At 42.6% G+C, this 20,130-nt stretch overlaps 1 protein-coding gene across 1 annotated transcript in view; it reads right to left on the bottom strand.

The window, feature by feature from the left end:
- The window catches only part of TMEM236 (transmembrane protein 236), a gene marked incomplete at both ends in the record, with an annotated part of 45,822 nt that overhangs the window by 4,341 nt on the left and 21,351 nt on the right, over positions 1–20,130 (bottom strand). The window contains one exon of the mRNA XM_082649182.1: positions 18,259–18,388. Within this exon, the coding sequence (XP_082505308.1) occupies positions 18,259–18,388 (130 nt within the window). The remainder of the gene's footprint in view (positions 1–18,258; positions 18,389–20,130) is intronic.

Genomic DNA, 20,130 nt, shown 5'->3' with positions numbered 1-20,130 from the left:
ATGGCCCACGGGCCCAGCCGCTCCGCGGCATGTGGGATCTTCCCGGACCGGGGCACGAACCCATGTCCCCTGCATCGGCAGGCGGACTCTCAACCACTGCGCCACCAGGGAAGCCCAGGAAATGCAATTTTGATAACAGATAAATGTTTAAGTAGGTAACTCACACCTCTTTTGCTTTATTATTTCTTCATAGTGATGTATTTCTATCTCTAACTTGTTCCCCAAAAGTTTTAGATCACTTACAGGGAAAGTGTAAGTACAACACAACAAATCAGGAGTGAGGAATTTTCTAGAGTGACATGTATTCCTCTTGCAAAGAGAAAAAGAAAGCAATAAAAGTTATTTAAATAAAAAGAGAGCAAAAGGAGAGAGAAGAATCACAAAAAAAGGGCAGCTAAAAACAAGACAGGAATGATGCTGCTACTAAAAATGAACTTTTTAAATGAAATCAACATTTTAATTTTATTCATTCAAAAATTTCACTGTATAAAGGCAACTTGGAAAAGGGAAATCTCAGCTTGGGGTAAAATGGCCTTTTTGAATGGGAAGGGGGCTGGACTCAAGTGCCAACAGCAGGCGAGTGCTAGGTAGCGCCGTTAGTAGGGGGACAGGCTTCAAAACTGCCTCTCCAAACAACAGCTTCAAAACTGCTCCTGACGGGGACTTCCCTGGTGGTCCAGTGGTTAAGACTTCACCTTCCACTGCAGGCGGCACAGGTTCAATCCCTGGTTGGGGAGCTAAGATCCCCGCATGGTGTGGCCAAAAGACTGCACCTGATGTTGGTTAAGGGCTAGAACACTTGGACACCCAAGCTGTCTGCTGTTAGCAGACACACTGTAGAGTGCTTTTCCAAGCTTAGGCTGGGCATTGAGAATGACGCAGCGGATAATGTCCCTGCCTTCACCACTCCGCCCCCTGGATCTGGGAAGTGACAGTTAAGCAGAGACTGAAGAATAAATAGGAATGAATTATGTGAGAATGGAGAAAGGAAATTTCCAGGTGTTAGGAAGAGTAGGTGTAAAGCTCCTTCAGCTAAAATGAGCTGAAAGGAGGAGAGTGTGGTGAGGGGCTGGTGGGGGGCAAGAGAGGGAAGAAGAGGAGAGAAGCTAAGACTTACTAAGTGTCTTCTCTATACCAGGTGCCCTTCTAAGCCCTTTCTATGCATCCATTCACTTCATCCTCAGAAAAACTCTATGATGTGGCTAACAAAGGGGAAAGGTGTGGGGGGAGATAAATTGGGAATATGAGATTAACAGATACAAACTACTATATATAAAACAGATAAGCAGTAAGGATTTACCATAGAGCACAGGGAACTATACTCAACATCTTGTAATAACCTATTATGGAAAAGAATCTGAAATATATACAATATATATAACTGAATCACTTTGCTATATACCTGAAACTAACACAATATTATAAATCAACTATACTTCAATATAAGAATAATAATAATAAACCTCTATGATGTAGATACTATTATGTTCCCATTTTAAAGATGAGTAAACTGAGGCAGAGGGAGATTAAGGATTGTTTCCAGGGTCACACAGCGAGCAAGGAGAGGGATGGAGCGTGAACCTCAGACCCTTAAGAACTAGACAACACTGTCCGTGGCAAGGCCAGCTGATGTGGAGCTAATGGGCCACGATAAACGTTTTGGACTTGATTCTAAATTTATTCTAAGTTCACCAAAGATGAGGACAATGCAGGGCACGGGAGCTAGAGAGGACCTGGGGATTCATCAAAGAGGCTCTTGAGGCCGTCAAGGCAGCTGATGTGAAATGAGGTTGTTACTCAACTTACAGCAACCAGAAGATCAAATTAAAGACTCATTCAGAAAAAGTATGACTAGTCTTGATGCACAGTCCCTGAAATCAATTTTTCCCTGAGGGGAAAATGGTCTAGAGAAAGAAAACTGCTAATGATTTAAATATAACATGCTGAGACAAAAAAAAAAAAAAAAATCAGGAATAGAAGAAAAGTCACAGTCTTATGAAAAAAATTTTAAAAACATATGAAGCACACAAAGCACTTTCAGTCAAAGTACTTTTAGAGATTAAAAAAATAATGAGGACCTTCAAGATGGCGGAGGAGTAGAATGTGTAAATCACCTTCCTCCCCAAAATACATCTACATGTGGAACAACTCCTACAGAACACCTACTGAACGCTGGCAGAAGACATCAGACCTCCCAAAAGGCAAGAAACTGCCCACGTACCTGGGTTGGGCAAAAGGAAAAAGAATAAACACACACAAAAGGATAGGGACGGGACCTGCACCAGTGGGAGGGAGCTGTGAAGGAGGAAAGGTTTCCACACACTAGGAGGCCCTTCGCGGGCGGAGACTGCGGGTGGCGGAGGGGGAAGCTCAGAACCGCGGAGGAGAGCGCAGCAACAGGGGTGCGGAGGGCAAAGCAGGGAGATTCCCGCACGGAGGATCGGTGCCAACCGGCACTCACCAGCCCGAGAGGCTTCTCTGCTCACCCGCCGGGGCGGGCGGGGCTGGGAGCTGAGACTCGGGCTTCGGTCGGAGCGCCGGGAGAGGACTGGGGTTGGCGGCGTGAACACAGCCTGCAGGGGGTTAGTGTGCCACGGCTGGCCGGGAGGGAGTCCGGGGAAAAGTCTGGACCTGCCGCAGAGACAAGAGACCATTGTTTCCTGGTGCGCGGGAGAGGGGATTAAGAGCGCTGCTTAAAGGAGCTCCAGAGACGGGTGCGAACCGCGGCTAAAAGCGCGGACCCCAGAGACGGGCATGAGACGCTAAGGCTGCTGCCGCCACCAAGAAGCCTGTGTGCGAGCACGGGTCACTCTCCACACCCCCCTTCCGGGGAGCCTGTGCAGCCCACCACCGCCAGGGTCCCGGGATCCAGGGACAACTTCCTCGGGAGAACTCACCGCGTGCCTCAGGCTGGTGCAATGTCGTTCCAGCCTCTGCCGCCGCAGGCTCGCCCCGCACTCCGTACCCCTCCCTCCCCCAGGCCTGAGTGAGCCAGAGCCCCCGAATCAGTGGCTCCTTTAACCCGTTCCTGTCTGAGGGAAGAACAGACGCCCTCAGGTGACCTACACGCAGAGGCAGGTCCAAATCCAAAGCTGAGCCCCTGGGAGCTGTGCGAACAAAGAAGAGAAAGGGCAATCTCTCCCAGCAGCCTCAGGAGCAGCGGATTAAACCTCCACAACCAACTTGATGTACCTGCATCTGTGGAATACATGAATAGACAATGACTCATCCCAAAATCGAGGAGGTGGACTTTGGGAGCAACTGTAGACTTGGGGTTGCTGTATGCGACTGACTAGTTTCTGATTTATATGTTTATCTTAGTTTAGATTTTAGCACTTGTTATCATTGGTGGATTTGTTTATTGGTTTGCTTGCTCTCTTATTTTTTAATTGCTTTTTAATTTTAATAATACTTAAAAAATTTTTAATTTTAATCACTTTTATTTTATTTTATTTTATTTCTTCTTTTTTTTCCTCCCTTTTCTTCTGAGCCATGTGGCTGACAGGGTCTTGGTGCTTTGGCCGGGTGTCAGGCCTAGGCCTTGGAGGTGGGAGAGCCGAGTTCAGAACATTGGTCCACCAGAGACCTCCCAGCCCCGCGTAATATCAATCGGCGAAAGCTCTCCCAGAGACCTCCATCTCAACGTTAAGATCCACATCCACTCAACGACCAGCAAGCTACAGTGCTGGACACCCCATGCCAAACAACTAGCAACACAGGAACACAACCCCACTCATTACCAGAGAGGCTGCCTAAAATCATAATAAGATCACAGATACCCCAAAACACACCACCAAACTTGGATCTGCCCACCAGAAAGACAAGATCCAGCCTCATCCACCAGAACAAACGCACCAGTCCCCTCCATGAGGGAGCCTATACAACGCACTGAACCAACCTTACCCACTGGGGGCAGACACCAAAAACAACAGGAACTATGAACCTGCAGGCAGTGAAAAGGAGACCCCCAATCACAGTAAGTTAAGCAAAATGAGAAGACAGAGAAACATGCAGCAGATGAAGGAGCAAGGTATAAACCCACCAGACCAAACAAATGAAGAGGAAATAGGCAGTCTACCTGAAAAAGAACTCAGAGTAATGATAGTAAGGATGATCCGAAATCTTGGAAATCGAATGGAGAAAATACAAGAAATGTTTAACAAGGACCTAGAAGAACTAAAGAACAAACAAACAATGACGAACAACACAATAAACGAAAGTAAAAATTCTCTAGAAGGAATCAATAGCAGACTAACTGAGGCAGAAGAACAGATTAGTGACTTGGAGGATAAAATACTGGCAATAACTACCTCAGAGCAAAATAAAGAAAAAGAATGAAAAGAATTGAGGACACTCTCAGAGACCTCTGGGACAATATTAAATGCACCAGCATTCAAATTATAGGGGTCCTAGAAGAAGAAGAGAAAAAGAAAGGGACTGAGAAAATATTTGAAGAGATTATAGTTGAAAACTTCCCTAGTATGGGAGAGGAAATAGTCAATCAAGTCTAGGAAGTGCAGAGAGTCCCACACAGGATAAATCCAAGGAGACACACGCTAAGACATATATTAGTCAAACTATCAAAAATTAAAGACAAAGAACAATATTAAAAGCAGCACAGGAAAAGCAACAAATAACATACAAGGGAAACCCCATAAGGTGAACAGCTGATCTTTCAGCAGAAGCTTTGCAAGCCAGAAGGGAGTGGCAGGACATACTTAAAGTGATGAAAGGGAAAAAGCTGCAATGAGATTACTCTACCAAGCAAGGATCTCATTCAGATTGGACAGAGAAATTAAAACCTTTCCAGACAAGCAAAAGAAGAGAATTCAGCACCACCAAACCAGCTTTAAAACAAATGCTAATGGAACTTCTCTAGGCAGCAAACACAGAGTAGGAAAACACCTACAATAACAAACCCAAAACTATTAAGAAAACAGTAATAGGAACATAACATATCGATAACTACCTTAAATGTAATTGCATTAAATACTCCAACCAAAAGACATAGACTGGCTGAATGGATACAAAAACAAGACCCATATATATGCTGTCTACAAGTGACCCACTTCAGACCTAGGGACACATACAGACTGAAAGTGAGGGTATGGAAAAAGATATTCAATGCAAATGCAAATCAAAAGCAGGCTGGAGTAGCAATTCTCGTATCAGACAAAATAGACTTTAAAATAAAGACTATTATAAGAGACAAAGAAGGACACTACATAATGATCAAGGGATCAATCCAAGAAGATATAACAACTGTAAATATTTATGCACCCAACATAGGAGCACCTCAATACATAAGGCAAATGCTAACAGCCATAAAAGGGGAAATCGACAGTAACACAATCATGGAAGGGGACTTTAACACCCCACTTTCACCAATGGACAGATCAAACAAAATGAAAATAAATAAGGAAACACAAGATTTAAATGATACATTAAACAAGATGGACTTAATTGATATTTATAGGACATTCCATCCCAAAACAGCAGAATACACTTTCTTTTCAAGTGCTCATGGAACATTCTCCACGATAGATCATATCTTGGGTCACAAATCAAGCCTTGGTAATTTTAAGAAAAGTGAACTCGTATCAAGTATCTTTTCTGACCACAATGTTATGACATTAGATATCAATTACAGGGGAAAAAACCTGTAAAAACTACAAACATATGGAAGCTAAACAATATGCTACTAAATAACCAAGAGATCACGAAGAAATGAAAGAGGAAATCAAAAAATACCTAGAAACAACTGACAATGAAAACACGACAGTCCAAAACCTATGGGATGCGGCAAAAGCAGTTCTAAGAGGGAAGTTTATAGCAATACAATCCTACCTCAAGAAACAAGAAACATCTCAAATAAACAACCTAACCTTACACCTAAAGGAATTAGAGACAGGAGAACAAAAAATCCCAAAGTTAGCAGAAGGAAAGAAATCATAAAGATCAGATCAGAAATAAATGTAAAAGAAATGAAGGAAATGATAGCAAACATAGCAATAAATGATAGCAATAAAACTAAAAGCTGGTTCTTTGAGAAGATAAACAAAATTCATAAACCATTAGCCAGACTCATCAAGAAAAAAAGGGAGAAGACTCAAATCAACAGAATTAGAAATGAAAACGGAGAAGTAACAACAGACACTGCAGAAATACAAAGGATCATGAGATTACTACAAGCAACTATATGCCAATAAAATGGACAACCTGGAAGAAATGGACAAATTCTTAGAAAAGCACAACCTTCCGAGACTGAACCAGGAAGAAACAGAAAATATAAACAGACCAATCACAAGCACTGAAATTGAAACTGTGATTAAAAATCTTCCAACAAACTAAAACCCAGGACCAGATGGCTTCACAGGCGAATTCTATCAATCATTTAGAGAAGAGCTAACACCTATCTTTCTCAAACTCTTCCAAAATATAGCAGAGGGAGGAACACTCCCAGACTCATTCTACGAGGCCACCATCACCCTGATACCAAAACCAGATAAAGATGTCACAAAGAAAGAAAACTACAGGCCAATATCACTGATGAACATAGATGCAAAAATCCTCAATAAATATTAGCAAACAATGCAGCAGCACATTAAAAGGATCATACACCATGATCAAGTGGGGTTTATCACAGGAATGCAAGGATTCTTCAGTATATGCAAATTAACCAGTGTGATACTCCATATTAACAAACTGAAGGATAAAAACCATATGATCATCTCAATAGATGCAGAAAAAGCTTTTGACAAAATTCAACACCGATTTATGATAAAAACTCTCCAGAAAGTAGGCATAGAGGGAACTTACCTCAACATAATAAACGCCATATATGACAAGCCCACAGCCAACATCGTTCTCAATGGTGAAAAACTGAAACCATTTCCACTAAGATCAGGAAAAAGGCAAGGTTGAACACTCTCACCACTATTATTCAACATAGTTTTGGAAGTTTTAGACATAGCAATCAGACACAAAAAAGAAATTAAAGGAATCCAAACTGGAAAAGAAGAAGTAAAACTGTCACTGTTTGCAGATGAGATAATAGTATACATAGAGAATCCTAAAGATGATACCAGAAAACTACTAGAACTAATCAATGAATTTGGTAGAGTTGCAGAATACAAAATTAATGCACAGAAATCTCTTGCATTCCTATACACTAATGATGAAAAATCTGAAAGAGAAATTAAGGAAACACTCCTATTTACCATTGCATCAAAAAGAATAAGATACCTAGGAATAACCTACCTAAGGAGACAAAAGACCTGTACTCAGAAAACTATAAGACACTGATGAAAGAAATTAAAGATGATACAAACAGATGGAGAGATATACCATGTTCTTGGATTGGAAGAATCAACACTGTGAAAATGACTCTACTACCCAAAGCAATCTACAGATTCAATGCAATCCCTGTCAAACTACCACTGGCATTTTTCACAGAACTAGAACAAAAATTTCATAATTTGTATGGAAACACAAAAGACCCCGAATAGCCAAAGCAATCTTGAGAAAGAAAAACAGAGCTGGAGGGATCAGGCTTGCTGATTTCAGACTATACTACAAAGCTACAGTAATCAAGACAGTACGGCACTGCCACAAAAACAGAAATATAGATCAATGGAAAAGGATAGAAAGCCCAGAGATAAATCCATGCACATATGGTCACCCTATCTTTGATAAAGGAGGCAAGAATATGCAATGGAAAATGAAAACCTCTTCAATAAGTGGTGCTGTAAAAGAATGAAATTAAAACACTCTCTAACACCATACACAAAAATAAACTCAAAATGGATTAAAGACCTAAATGTAAGGCCAGATACTATAAAACTCTTAGAGGAAAACATATGCAGAACACTCTATGACATAAATCACAGCAAGATCTTTTTTGACCCACCTCCTAGAGAAATGGAAATAAAAACAAAATAAACAAATGGGACCTAATGAAACTTAAAAGCTTTTGCACAGGAAAGGAAACCATAAACAAGATGAAACGACAACCCTCAGAGTGGGAGAAAATATTTGCAAATGAAACAACTGACAAAAGATTAATCTCTAAAATATACAAGCAGCTCACTATCAAAAACACAAACAACCCAATCCAAAAATGGGCAAAAGACCTAAACAGACATTTCTCCAAAGAAGATATACAGATTGCCAACAAACACATGAAAGGATGCTTAACATCACTAATCATTAGAGAAATGCAAATCAAAACTACAATGAGGTATCACCTCACACCAGTCAGAATGGCCATCATCAACAAGTCTATAAACAATAACTGCTGGAGTGGGTGTGGAGAAAAGGGAACCCTCTTGCACTGTTGGTGGGAATGTAAACTGATACAGCCACTATGGAGAACAGTATGGAGTTTCCTTAAAAAACGAAAAATAGAACTACCATACGACACAGCAATTCCACTCCTGGGCATGTACCCTGAGAAAACCATAATTCAAAAAAAGTCATATACCACAATGCTCATTGCAGCTCTATTTACAATAGCCAGGACATGGAAGCAACCTAAGTGTCCATCGACAGATGAATGGATAAAGAAGATGTGGCACATATATACAATGGAATATTACTCAGCCATAAAAGGAAACAAAATTGAGTTATTTGTAGTGAGGTGGATGGACCTAGAGTCTGTCATACAGAGTGAAGTAAGTCAGAAGAAGAAAAACAAATACTGTATGTTAACACATATATATGGAATCTAAAAATAAATAAATAATGGTTCTGAAGAACCTAGGGGCAGGACAGGAATAGAGACGCAGATGTAGAGAATGGACTTGAGGACACAGGGAGGGGGAAGTGTAAGCTGGGACAAAGTGAGAGAGTGGCATGGACATATATACACTACCAAATGTAAAATAGCTAGTGGGAAGTAGCTGCATAACACAGGGAGATCAACAGGGTGCTTTGTGACCACCTACATTGGTGGGACAGGGAGGGTGGGAGGGAGACTCAAGGAGGAGATATGGGGACATATGTATATGTATAACTGATTCACTTTGTTATACAGCAGAAACTAACACAATGTAAAGCAGTTATACTCCAGTAAAGATGTTTAAAAAAATAAAACAAATATACAAATAAATAATAAAATACACTCCATCTAAAATAAACACTTTGATACTCTTAAGTGTTTAAAATGCAAATTACAAACACTGTTATTTTCACCGTCTCCACTGACTAAACTCGCTGACCTGTGTCTATACACAGTTTCCTTTGAGGAGCATGTCTGAGGTTGGGAAGACAAGTAACGTCACTGCCAAGTAATAATGACAAAACCCCGCGCCGACCTCCCAGCATGGTTATGATGAAGGATTGAGTCAACATTGGTAAAGCATTTAAAATAGTGCGTGACACAGAGAAACAGCCCTATGTGCATTAAATAATTGTTTTAAATGAATTAGAAGAGAATAGAAAATAGAATGCAGTAAACAGTGATTACAGTTAAACTTTGGTTATAGTTACACTGCTACCCAGTATCCCATATATCAGGGGAGGTCAAAACTTCGGAGACATAATGTCAAACTAACAGAGACTAATTCTTTAATTCTTAGATTTGCCTATTCACAAAGAAATATGCTACTGCACAGATATACCCTATGCAGGCAGAGACAGCTTGCACCAGCTGATAGCCATGTGTACCTCTTCTCAACTCCGTGATCAGTGCTCAGCGATACCACCTTGGTATCTGTAAATTGGTCACTGTGAGAGTATTCACCCCGGAAAAAAATTGGCAAATGCTACAAATAAGGGCTTCCCCACCACCCCCACCCGGAGAGACGGTTGTTTAAACACTGACCAGCGTACTACTCTCTGTGCTCAAAACTGTATGCACGGTTTCATCAAATAATAATAATTAATAATACTAATGAATTCAACCTATCATCAGTTCTGCAAGACTTCTTGGGCATACATTCTCAGTTGTGAGACAATTGTGACAACTTCCTTTACAAAAGGCATTGTATTGTGATCTGGTAAATTCAAAAGCCCTCAGATTCAGTTCCAGTTCCCTGCTAGGCATTGCATAAATCTGACAAGAAATAAATTCATTTCTGAATTTTAGGCAATGTGAAATTCTAAGGGAATTCTTTTGTCTGAGGACACGGCAGGAAGGCTTCGTAGTTTAAAGACCATCTTTCCCTCTAATACTGGACACGAATTGCTAAAAACTGACAATATTATCGATTCTTAAAAATTCCATTTGTTAAGGTTGAGAAAACTTTCTTCATTTTCTAATCTTCAGCTTTTCATTTGGGATATTCTGGTCCTTCTCCTCTTTGATATGTGTTTATATCAGAGAATGTAATTAATTTATTTTTTTAATTTATTTTTTTTCCCTTTTTTTAAACATCTTTATTGGAGTATAATTGCTTTACACTGTCGTGTTAGTTTCTGCTGTATAACAAAGTGAATCAGCTATACGTATACATCTATCCCCATATCTCCTCCCTCTTGCGTCTCCCTCCCACCCTCTCTATCCCACCCTCTAGGTGGTCACAAAGCACTGAGCTGATCTCCCTGTGCTATGCGGCTGCTTCCCACTAGCTATCTATTTTACATTTGGAAGTGTATATATGTTCATGCCACTCTCTCACTTCGTCCCAGCTTACCCTTCCCCCTCCCTGTGTCCTCAAGTCCATTCTCTACGTCTGCGTCTCTGTTCCTGTCCTGCCCCTAGGTTCTTCAGAACCATTTTTTTTGTGTGTAGATTTCATATGTATGTGTTTAGCATACAGTATTTGTTTTTGAGAGAATGTAATTTAATTTACAGTACATAAGTAGAAAACTTATTTTTCTACATTTATATTAATATAGTATGTATACTATAATAATGATAATATGAATTATGCTAACAATGTAATAAGTATATTATATATAATATGCATTAATATATACAATAAATAATTCTAGATTTCTAAGTGGTTTGAAATTCCTCTACTAGTTAAGTGCTTGGATATAGACCAGAGCTAGAATCCCCAGTGTGAGCCCAATCAGGGTGACAAAAATGGACACATGTGGGAATGAGCTTGATCTGTGGCCTTCCGAGCCCTTACCTCAGTTTTAATCATAGGTATTTGTTAGTGTCCTTCAGAAACGTGGTACCACACCCACTAGACAGTGAGCTCCATGCAATGGGGGCTCTGCTTGTTTTCACCCATCACTTCACTCCCAGAGCCTAGTGGAGTGTCTGGTATGGAACAGATCCTCCATAAAGATTTGCTGCATAAAAGATGGGAGGAATTCCTGTTCCGGAGACTATGAGCATGATGGAGCCATGCGCATTCTGGAGGAAAAAAAAAAAAAACTGCACTAAGGCAGGTAAGCCAAAGCGTCAAAGCCAGGCTGAATAATACCCGCCCTCCCCCCAACCCCGGCCCCCATGCTCTCAATCCCCTCCCATCACAGGAAGAGTTGGGAATCCTGCACAGACTGTCCTCTGGCCTGGGTGCTAGATGGAGCCCTTTAAGCGAGACCACGGACTGATTTGGTAAAGAACCCCTGAAAGGCATTTGGAGCTCCTGGCAGCGCAACCTGGGGACCGTGCAGCTCAACGGTAAGGGAAGACCGCTGGCTGTGGGCCCAGCAGAGTGCGCGCATGCGCGGCACAGCGCCCGCACAGCCTCTGGACTCAGGCCGGCATCCCCAGGGGTGCCAGGGGTGGCTCAAGGGATTCAAAAGCCTCCCGGGCACTGGCGGCAGTAGGAGGCACCAGGCAGGGGATGAAAGCGCCGATGCGTGGTTCCCAGAAGAAAGCGTTTGTGAGTTCATAGGAAGCATACTTTGGAGCAGGGGTCCCCAGCAGCCGGGCCACAGACGGGTACAGGTCCTCGGCCTGTTAGGAACCGGGCCGCACAGCAGGAGGGGAGCGGCGGGCGAGCGAGGGAAGCTTCATCTGCCGCCCCCCATGGGGCCGTGGAAAAATTGTCTTCCACGAAACCGGTCCCTGGTGCCAAAAAGGTTGGGGACCGCTGCTTTAGAACATCCATCCCACCTGAAAAGGGGGGACTTGGGGGCCTAAAATCACCTGTGAAAGCAGAGTCTGAGCAAACTGGTGTCCCTATGCACTGGACCCTACCACTGATGTATACACGATGCAAACAAAAGGCTGTCTGGCCACCAGCTCAACAACCTGTATCACTCTCTTCAATCCTGTGCAAGGAAATCAAGATACTGAAAATCAGTGACCTATGCCTTTAAGTTCTTGCTGGAGCCATAAAATTTTGTTGCTATTATAAAGTAATGCATGCTGAATTCTTTAGGTTCCCTTACTCTTAGAGTCCTCGAAAATATTTATTTTGAAAATATCTTGCAATTCTCAAAAATCTCACTTTATGCATTAAAATTGTTCACACATTTTATTACCTCCCTAGGAAAAAATTAACAATTAAATGCCAAATCGTTACAATCGTGGAAAGCTGTCCTAATTAAAGGGAGTCCTAACTCAGTTCTGGCAGCTCCTGATGCCCCATGCCTTTTGACACAGGGACCCACTGCAGTCCAGTTTCTGGCTCGGTCTACACTGTCCTAATCCTGACAGCTGGTCTCTCTGTAGAAGGTATAAATCAGAAATTCTACCCTTCTCTCACTCCCAGTCCGGTAAATGGCTACTTGCTTCTTGAGAAGGGGAAAAAATCCTAGAGCTGACATACTTTCCTGAAACTTCCTTCTTCTAAATAGCAAAGGGAGGGTTTAAAAGGAAATCCTCCCCCTTCTTGGCATGGCCGCAAACACAGTGTTCCTCACACGTACTCTCTAACCACATTGCAAAACACTTATGGAAACCCACCTCACGTACTGGGCTCAGATTGTGTGATAAGCTTTTTCTGAAAAAGAAGCAAAGGGGGACTCAAAACGCCATTCATTTTATTCAGAGAAAAGTAGTGTCTCCCCCTTTTTTTTTCTTTTACCTTCTGTGACGTCTCTTACATTCTGTTTGGTTACAGAGGGATGAGTTCCATTCCAAGGAAATCTGGAAAGGAGGTTCCTTTCGGAATTTGGATTTCATCTCTCGGCTTTTAACTTGTTTTTTGTCTCAGTTCCTAATGTATAATTAAAGGCTCTCAATCAAGGTGGGCATCAGAATTGCTTGGAGAACTTTAAAAAAATTACAGGTGCCAGCCTTAAAACCTTGCATACCCTTTGAGCCCGAGGTCGCACACGGAGGCATTTCACCTAAAGAAAAAATCATCTGTGCTGCCAAAGTCCCTGCAGCACTTGGTTCAAGTCTCTGAGGCTACACGGAAGGAACTGGAGTAGGGCCACTGAGAGCAGATTTAGTTGAAAACCTTACGCTGCACCTGTTCCTGATGTGTTGCTGGAAACCGCCTCCTCTGCAGAGCTATGATGGTTTCTACTCAAACAGCCTGTCCATCTCACTTCTAGCCAGTCACGTCTGACTATGCAGATAGCCCTAATATAGCCAAACCATCTTGCCACCCCCTTGGTACAACCCCCGCGACCCCCTCTGTGTTTGTCCTCATGAGCAGCCAGTCCATAATTGTGCCTTTCTTCTCGCAAGCGCTGTTGCCAAGGAGTCTGGGCATGTGCGGATGCTCAGGGTCTTCTGAGGACACTGTCTATGGTCATCATCCTGACATCATTCGGCTGCCGCCCAGCAGCAGTTAACTCTGTCCCCAGCCTCTGCTTGGCTAGTTACCTCGCACAGTGGCTGATGGCTCCCATACACAGCACAGGGTCCCTGTAAACATAGACCCCCTGCACCATCCACACTTGTGTCCTCTAACCTGGCTTGTCTCCCCTGCCCAACTCAAACAAACACCACCTTACTCATTTTAACCACATCCTTGTCCTTTTCTTCTCAACCCTTCTCACTTCCGAACAAGTCATTAACAGTCGTGTTTACAATAGCTCAAAACTAGGGGGAAAATCTAGTTGTCCAACAATAGGTTAATAAGTCATGGCTCCTTAATACACGGAAATATTTTTCAGCCAACAAAAATGATGCAGTAGAAGATGTAATAACAAGAATAATCTCCACCTTTTGGAGATTGGGCTTCCCTGGTGGCGCAGTGGTTGAGAGTCCGCCTGCCGATGCAGGGCACATGGGTTCGTGGCCCGGTCCGGGAAGATCCCACATGCCGCGGAGCGGCTGGGCCCATGAGACATGGTCGCTGAGCCTGCGCTCCGGAGCCTGTGCTCCGCAACGGGAGAGGCCACAACAGTGAGAGGCCTGCGTACCACAAAAAAAAGAGAAGGCAACTTCCGTTCCAGCGCTAGGTTTGCCTGCTCAGGGTGAGAAATGCAGCCGAAGTTATTTTTGCTTCCCGAACATGCCCGCTTATTACATGGACACCTGAGTTTCTAGAGACTCAACCTTCCTTCTGTGGAGAAAGCTTTCTTCACCATGTCTGCCTACAAGCTCGTACAAATTCCAGGTATTCCCCTTAGTCTTTTCTGACGTCCAGCACCTTAGATAAAATGAAGTTTGCCGTCACCTGGGGCCCTACAGTACTTTAACCACGATACGCTATTATACCGCTTTGTAATATGGTGCCCAAGCTGGGTTCATGCTACTCTAATAAGTCCTGCAGGGAGAACTGAAAACTCACTTCCTAACCACAGACTCCCTTATATGTCTGTCTGCAGTCACTGGTTTATATGGGAGTTAAGGAATCTTGGTGGGGGCAGGGAGGAGAATCTAACGGTGACCATGATTTGGGGTTCAGACAATAAAGGTGAGGCTGATGTAAGGACAAACTATGAGGCTCCTCAGAAAAAAAGCCACTCCCAAAGAAGAAGGAGTCTAGCTCTACCAGAATCAGCCATAACATCTAGTGGCAGGAGAGGAAACAGTGGTTTCCAGTCGATTGAATGGCCATTACTTGAAATCATTAAAGCCCAGACAGTCTGTGATTCCATATACATTCTGGGGATAAAAGCGTTGTGCTTTTAAGTGAAAATAGCTATTCCATGACTCTGTGTGGGACTTCTCTAGGAACGTAGAACTCAGGGGAGGGAAGTCAATACTCCAATGGCAGGGGAAAGGTAATCAATTCAAACCACCAGCAGAACATCAAGCAATATCCCAGAGGCAAGAAACAGCAGTAACTAAGGGTGTTTGGAGCAGAGTCGAGCAGGGGTGGTGGGAAAATAGCACACAAAGTTGTTTGAACATGAGAAAGACAGCTGAGAGGAAAGTAGGGGCAAGAGGATATTCAACAGTCTAGACCAACAAATGAGACCACGGGAGACCCATCTAGGGTCTCATTTAAAAGTGGGAGAGAGGGGCTTCCCTGGTGGCACAGTGGTTAAGAATCCGCCTGCCAATGCAGGGGACACGGGTTCGAGCCCTGGTCCAGGAAGATCCCACATGCCACGGAGCAACTAAGCCTGTGCACCACAACTACTGAGCCTGCGCTCTAGAGCCTGTGAGCCACAACTACTGAGCCCACAGGCCACAACTACTGGAGCCCGTGTTCTGCAATGAGAGACCACCACAATGAGAAGCCCGCACACCACAACTAAGAGTAGCCCCCGCTTGCTGCAACTAGAGAGAGCGCACGCGCAGCAACGAAGACCCAAAACGCAGCCAAAAAAATTAAAACATGGGAGAGAGAACAATATGGGAGAGGAAGAGAAATGGAGGTCCAGTCACTAACAGGTTGGGACTGAGCTAGCAAAATTCAGATGGAAATGTAAAAGTGTGTCCATTTGTACCCACATACTAGTAAGAGTGGGGGACATGCAGGCTATATAGTGTATTCTTATTATTTATTCTCATGACCGGGATTTGACACTATTAGGTGCTATGTGCATCTGTGAGATTGCCATGCCTCAGAGATCTGTGTTCCAAAAAATATTCCCAAGTGAGCCCCAGTCTATGGGAAATGATCCACTTAAATGTTACGGCTTAGTAACCACTTGATACTTAGGTATTTCAACTGGTAGTATGAAGTTAGCAGAAAGGATTCTTTGGGCCACGAAAGATTGTTTTAAGCATATGTCAAATATAGAACTTTTATTTTTAAATTTAGAAAAAGAAAAACTATACAAAGATCAAACTTTGGTAGCTTGGAATTAAGACAGTATAGTTAGGAGGGAGTGTGGGGGACGATGGACTGGGAGCGTGGGATGAGCAGATGCAAACTGTTATATAGAGAACGGACAAACAACAAGGCCCTACTGTAGAGCACAGGGAACTCTATTCAATATGCTGTAATAAACCATAATGGAAAAGAATATATAAAAAAAGAATGTTTATATATGTACAACTGAACCCCTTTGCTGTACAGCAGAAATTAACTCAGCATTGTAAATCAACTGTACTTCTAGGTAGGGTAGTGCAAGTGTGTCCATAAATCCAAGCATTGCAGAGTACCTTAGTTTCATCTGGTATAAAGTGAAAACTGCTATAAGTTGACTAGTATGGATGCATGTCAAACTATCTGGATAGCACAGAAGAGAATGTACTTCTTTCTCAACATTTTCTAAAGGGACACAAATTATTCTAAACTTTGCTGTCACACACCCTCACCCTACTGCTTTGATTCTGAGGTAGCACATGCAGTGAAACCATATTTATAGCATACTTGCTTATTTTCAGATTTATGTATTATGTTTATGAGTTTATGTATTAATTTACGTTCCAGAGGATAAATGAGAATACCCCATTGGTTAAAAATTCACACAATTGATTTTATTAGTATGCCTGTTAAAATGAGTATAGGAGACTAATTGAGTTCAAAGTTTGCACAAAAATTAAATACACATATAATTAATATTTACAAAGGTATTTTGAATGAATGCTAGTATGTTAAAGTGTGATTTTATTAAACGGTGGCGCTATTTAACCAGACATTAGCCTTCCTAAGTTTGAGCAGAGAAGAAAAAGCTCAAGAAAGAGGCACTTCAACTAAGAAGCAGCAATTGAACAAGATGTTCTAGAGTCTTCTCCCCAAGACTGACTTCTTCCTTGAGGTTCTCTTATTTTGATTCTCTTTTCATCACTACTTCTGAATACAAAGAAAATGCCCCTTTAAAAATCCAACTCATCACTTAAAATATAAAACGCCAATAAATGATTCCCAAAAATATACATGTGCATTTTTTAAAAGAGAATTTTCACTAAAAACGTAGCAACTTCACATCAACATGGAAAATACAGACTCATTAAAAACAGTCCAATTTCAAAATGGGCTTGTCATTAAGCAGTCCACAGAAGTAGTAAAGGGTTTGGCGATGCCCAAATATCCTCAGTTTAAGACAAATACACTTGTCTGTGGAGGGCAGATGTACCTTGGGAGTACCTTTTCTTCAACAGACTCATTGGCTGCCATCTTATCTACCTTGTCACCTGTGTTATGTTAAACTTAACAGTCTATCATCCGCCACCCAAGGGCAAAGTGCAAAATATGAGGCTCAGAGTCAGGTTTCCTGGTGGCCTCCAACTCAGTTTTGCTTTTCAATCTGAGGAGCAAGAGTGACTGGAGGGGTGATGGCTCATAAGAAATGAGTCTAGTGCTTTCCTTCCTGGTTGTAGTAGTCGCCCTATTACCCCAAAGCGTTCTCCTGTGACTCACTCAATTTCTCCCATCCACTCCGTCGGGGAATGATTAACAAAACCTACCCGTTTCAAATGCAAAATCTTTGCCATACAATAACCATACCATGCAAATACTGTAAATCAAACACAGATACCATCACATAAAATTAAATGAAAGTTGAGGGAATTTTTGACTGACCAAACAAAATATTCAATTAACAAAATAGTTTTTTTAAAGGCCAACCAATATTTAGTTTCAACTGCTCCCTTTGGAAGAATGTGGCATATCTTGGTTTTGAGTGTGATCTGTAGCTTTTTGACAATCCACGATTAAAAACACAGAAATCTCTAGGACGTATCTGCAGCAGTCATATTAATTCCTGTATCAAAGGTATGCAGACTAAACTCTCTATTCATCTCAACTTAAGGTTTTGAGAGAGTTCCTAAAAATACAAATCTATAATAATTTACTTAGGTAATTTTCATGTTAGAATAAACATTAAAGATTTAGTATTAAATATTTAGTAACTTTATCCATTTGTCAGTACTATCAAAATCAAAAAAGAATAACTGTATAGCTACAATTACATTTGGATATCTTCATTTGTAATCTTCTATCTGTAATCTTAGCTCTTAAAATATATCATTAAACATGTCAACAGACAAGAGTGGGAGAAAGGTGAACTATATGTGAAACTTTAAAAAATATTTGTATTTAAAAGAATACTTACTCTTTTGCCTCCCTCTAAGAGGATATGTCCTGAGTTTTTCAATAATATCAACCATGATCAAGCAGGTCAGAACCAAAGAGACTGGCAGGTCAGGTAACATATCAGTGGAACCATTAATATTCTTTTGAACCTGTTTTCAGAAGACCATTTAGAAGCATTAAATTTTTGTACTTTCTTTGTTCACAATTCTTTGAAGATTTGAAAGCAGTGCTAAATTAATTATACATACATTTACTAAAAGACTAGAAGCTTGGTTTTCAGCTTTTTAGGTGCTCAACCCCACAAGGTTTTGAACCATTTCTAAAGATGTAATAAGGGTTCATACCAATAGAAGAGCTTTCAGTTAAAGACAGAGCTTGGTAAATGTGCATAAAAAGTTAACAGTAGGCTCCTGGAATAGTGGAATGGGGAATCTCTCCCAACCCAACTGCTAAGCAGAGCCTCTGAGAGTCCTAGCTCAAAGAGCTAGGGGGGCAAACATTAGAGTGTTGGGTCTTCCAAGAAGAGAGAGCTGGGTAAACCCAGCTCGGCTTTGGAGCACTTCCTTCAACTGTTTAAGGTACCTACAAAAAAGGCTATGACAAACATCATGTTAATGGTGATATGTTAAGAGTTTTCCCTCTGAGATCAAGAATAAGACAAAGGTTACACCATGACCATTTCTATTCAACACTGTACTAGAGGTCCTAGCCAGTGTAACAAGGCAAGAGAAAGAAATAAACAGTGGAAGTATTGGAAAGAAAAACACACTGTCATTATTCATAGACTATATGATTATAAATGGGGAAAATCTCCACAAAATGGATAAATTATTCCTACACACCAAAAACAAAGAGTTAGAAAATAAGATTTTAAAAAATGATAAAATCTGATACAATCTCAATGAAAATTCCAACTTTTCTGTGGAAAATGACAAGCTGATTCTAAAATGAACATGAGAGACGAGGGGAAGATGGCGGAAGTAAGACGCGGAGATCATCTTCCTCCCCACAGATACACCAGAAATACATCTACACATGGAACAACTCCTACAGAACACCTACTGAACGCTGGCAGAAGACCTCTGACATCCCAAAAGGCTAGAAAGTCCACACAGAGACACAAGAATAGGGACGGGACCCGCACCAGTGGGAGGGAGCTGTGAAGGAGGAAAGGTTTCCACACACTAGGAGCCCCTTCGCGGGCGGAGACTGCGGGTGGCGGAGTGGGAGAGCTTCGCAGCCGCGGAGGAGAGCACAGCCACAGGGGTGCGGAGGGGCAAAGCGGAGAGATTCCCGCACAGAGGATCAGTGCCGACCGGCACTCACCAGCCCGAGAGGCTTGTCTGCTCACCCGCCGGGGCGGGCGGGGCTGGGAGCTGAGGCTTGGGCATCGGTCGGAGCGCAGGGAGAGGACTGGGGTTGGCGGCGTGAACACAGCCTGCAGGGGGTTAGTGCGCACGGCTAGCCGGGAGGGAGTCCGGGGAAAAGTCTGGAGCTGCCGAAGAGGCAAGAGACTTTTTCTTCTTTGTTTCCTGGTGCGCGAGGAGAGGGGATTAAGAGCGCTGCTTAAAGGAGCTCCATAGATGGGCCCAAGCCGCGGCTAACAGCGCGGACACCAGAGACCCTTCCGGGGAGCCTGTGCAGCCCGCTACCGCCAGGGTCCCAGGATCCAGGGACAACTTCCCCGGGAGAACGCACGGTGTGCCTCAGGCTGGTGCAACGTCACGCCAGCCTCTGCTGCCGCAGGCCCGCCCCGCACTCCGTGCCCCTCCCTCCCCCTGGCCTGAGTGAGCCAGAGCCCCCGAATCAGCTGCTCCTTTAACCCCGTCCTGTCTGAGCGAAGAACAGACGCCCTCCGGCGACCTACATGCAGGGGGAGGGCCAAATCCAA

Source organism: Grampus griseus (assembly GCF_964374135.1).
Source record: "Grampus griseus genome assembly, chromosome: 2".
NCBI lineage: Eukaryota > Metazoa > Chordata > Mammalia > Artiodactyla > Delphinidae > Grampus > Grampus griseus.
This window is presented reverse-complemented; position numbering and strand designations above follow the sequence as displayed.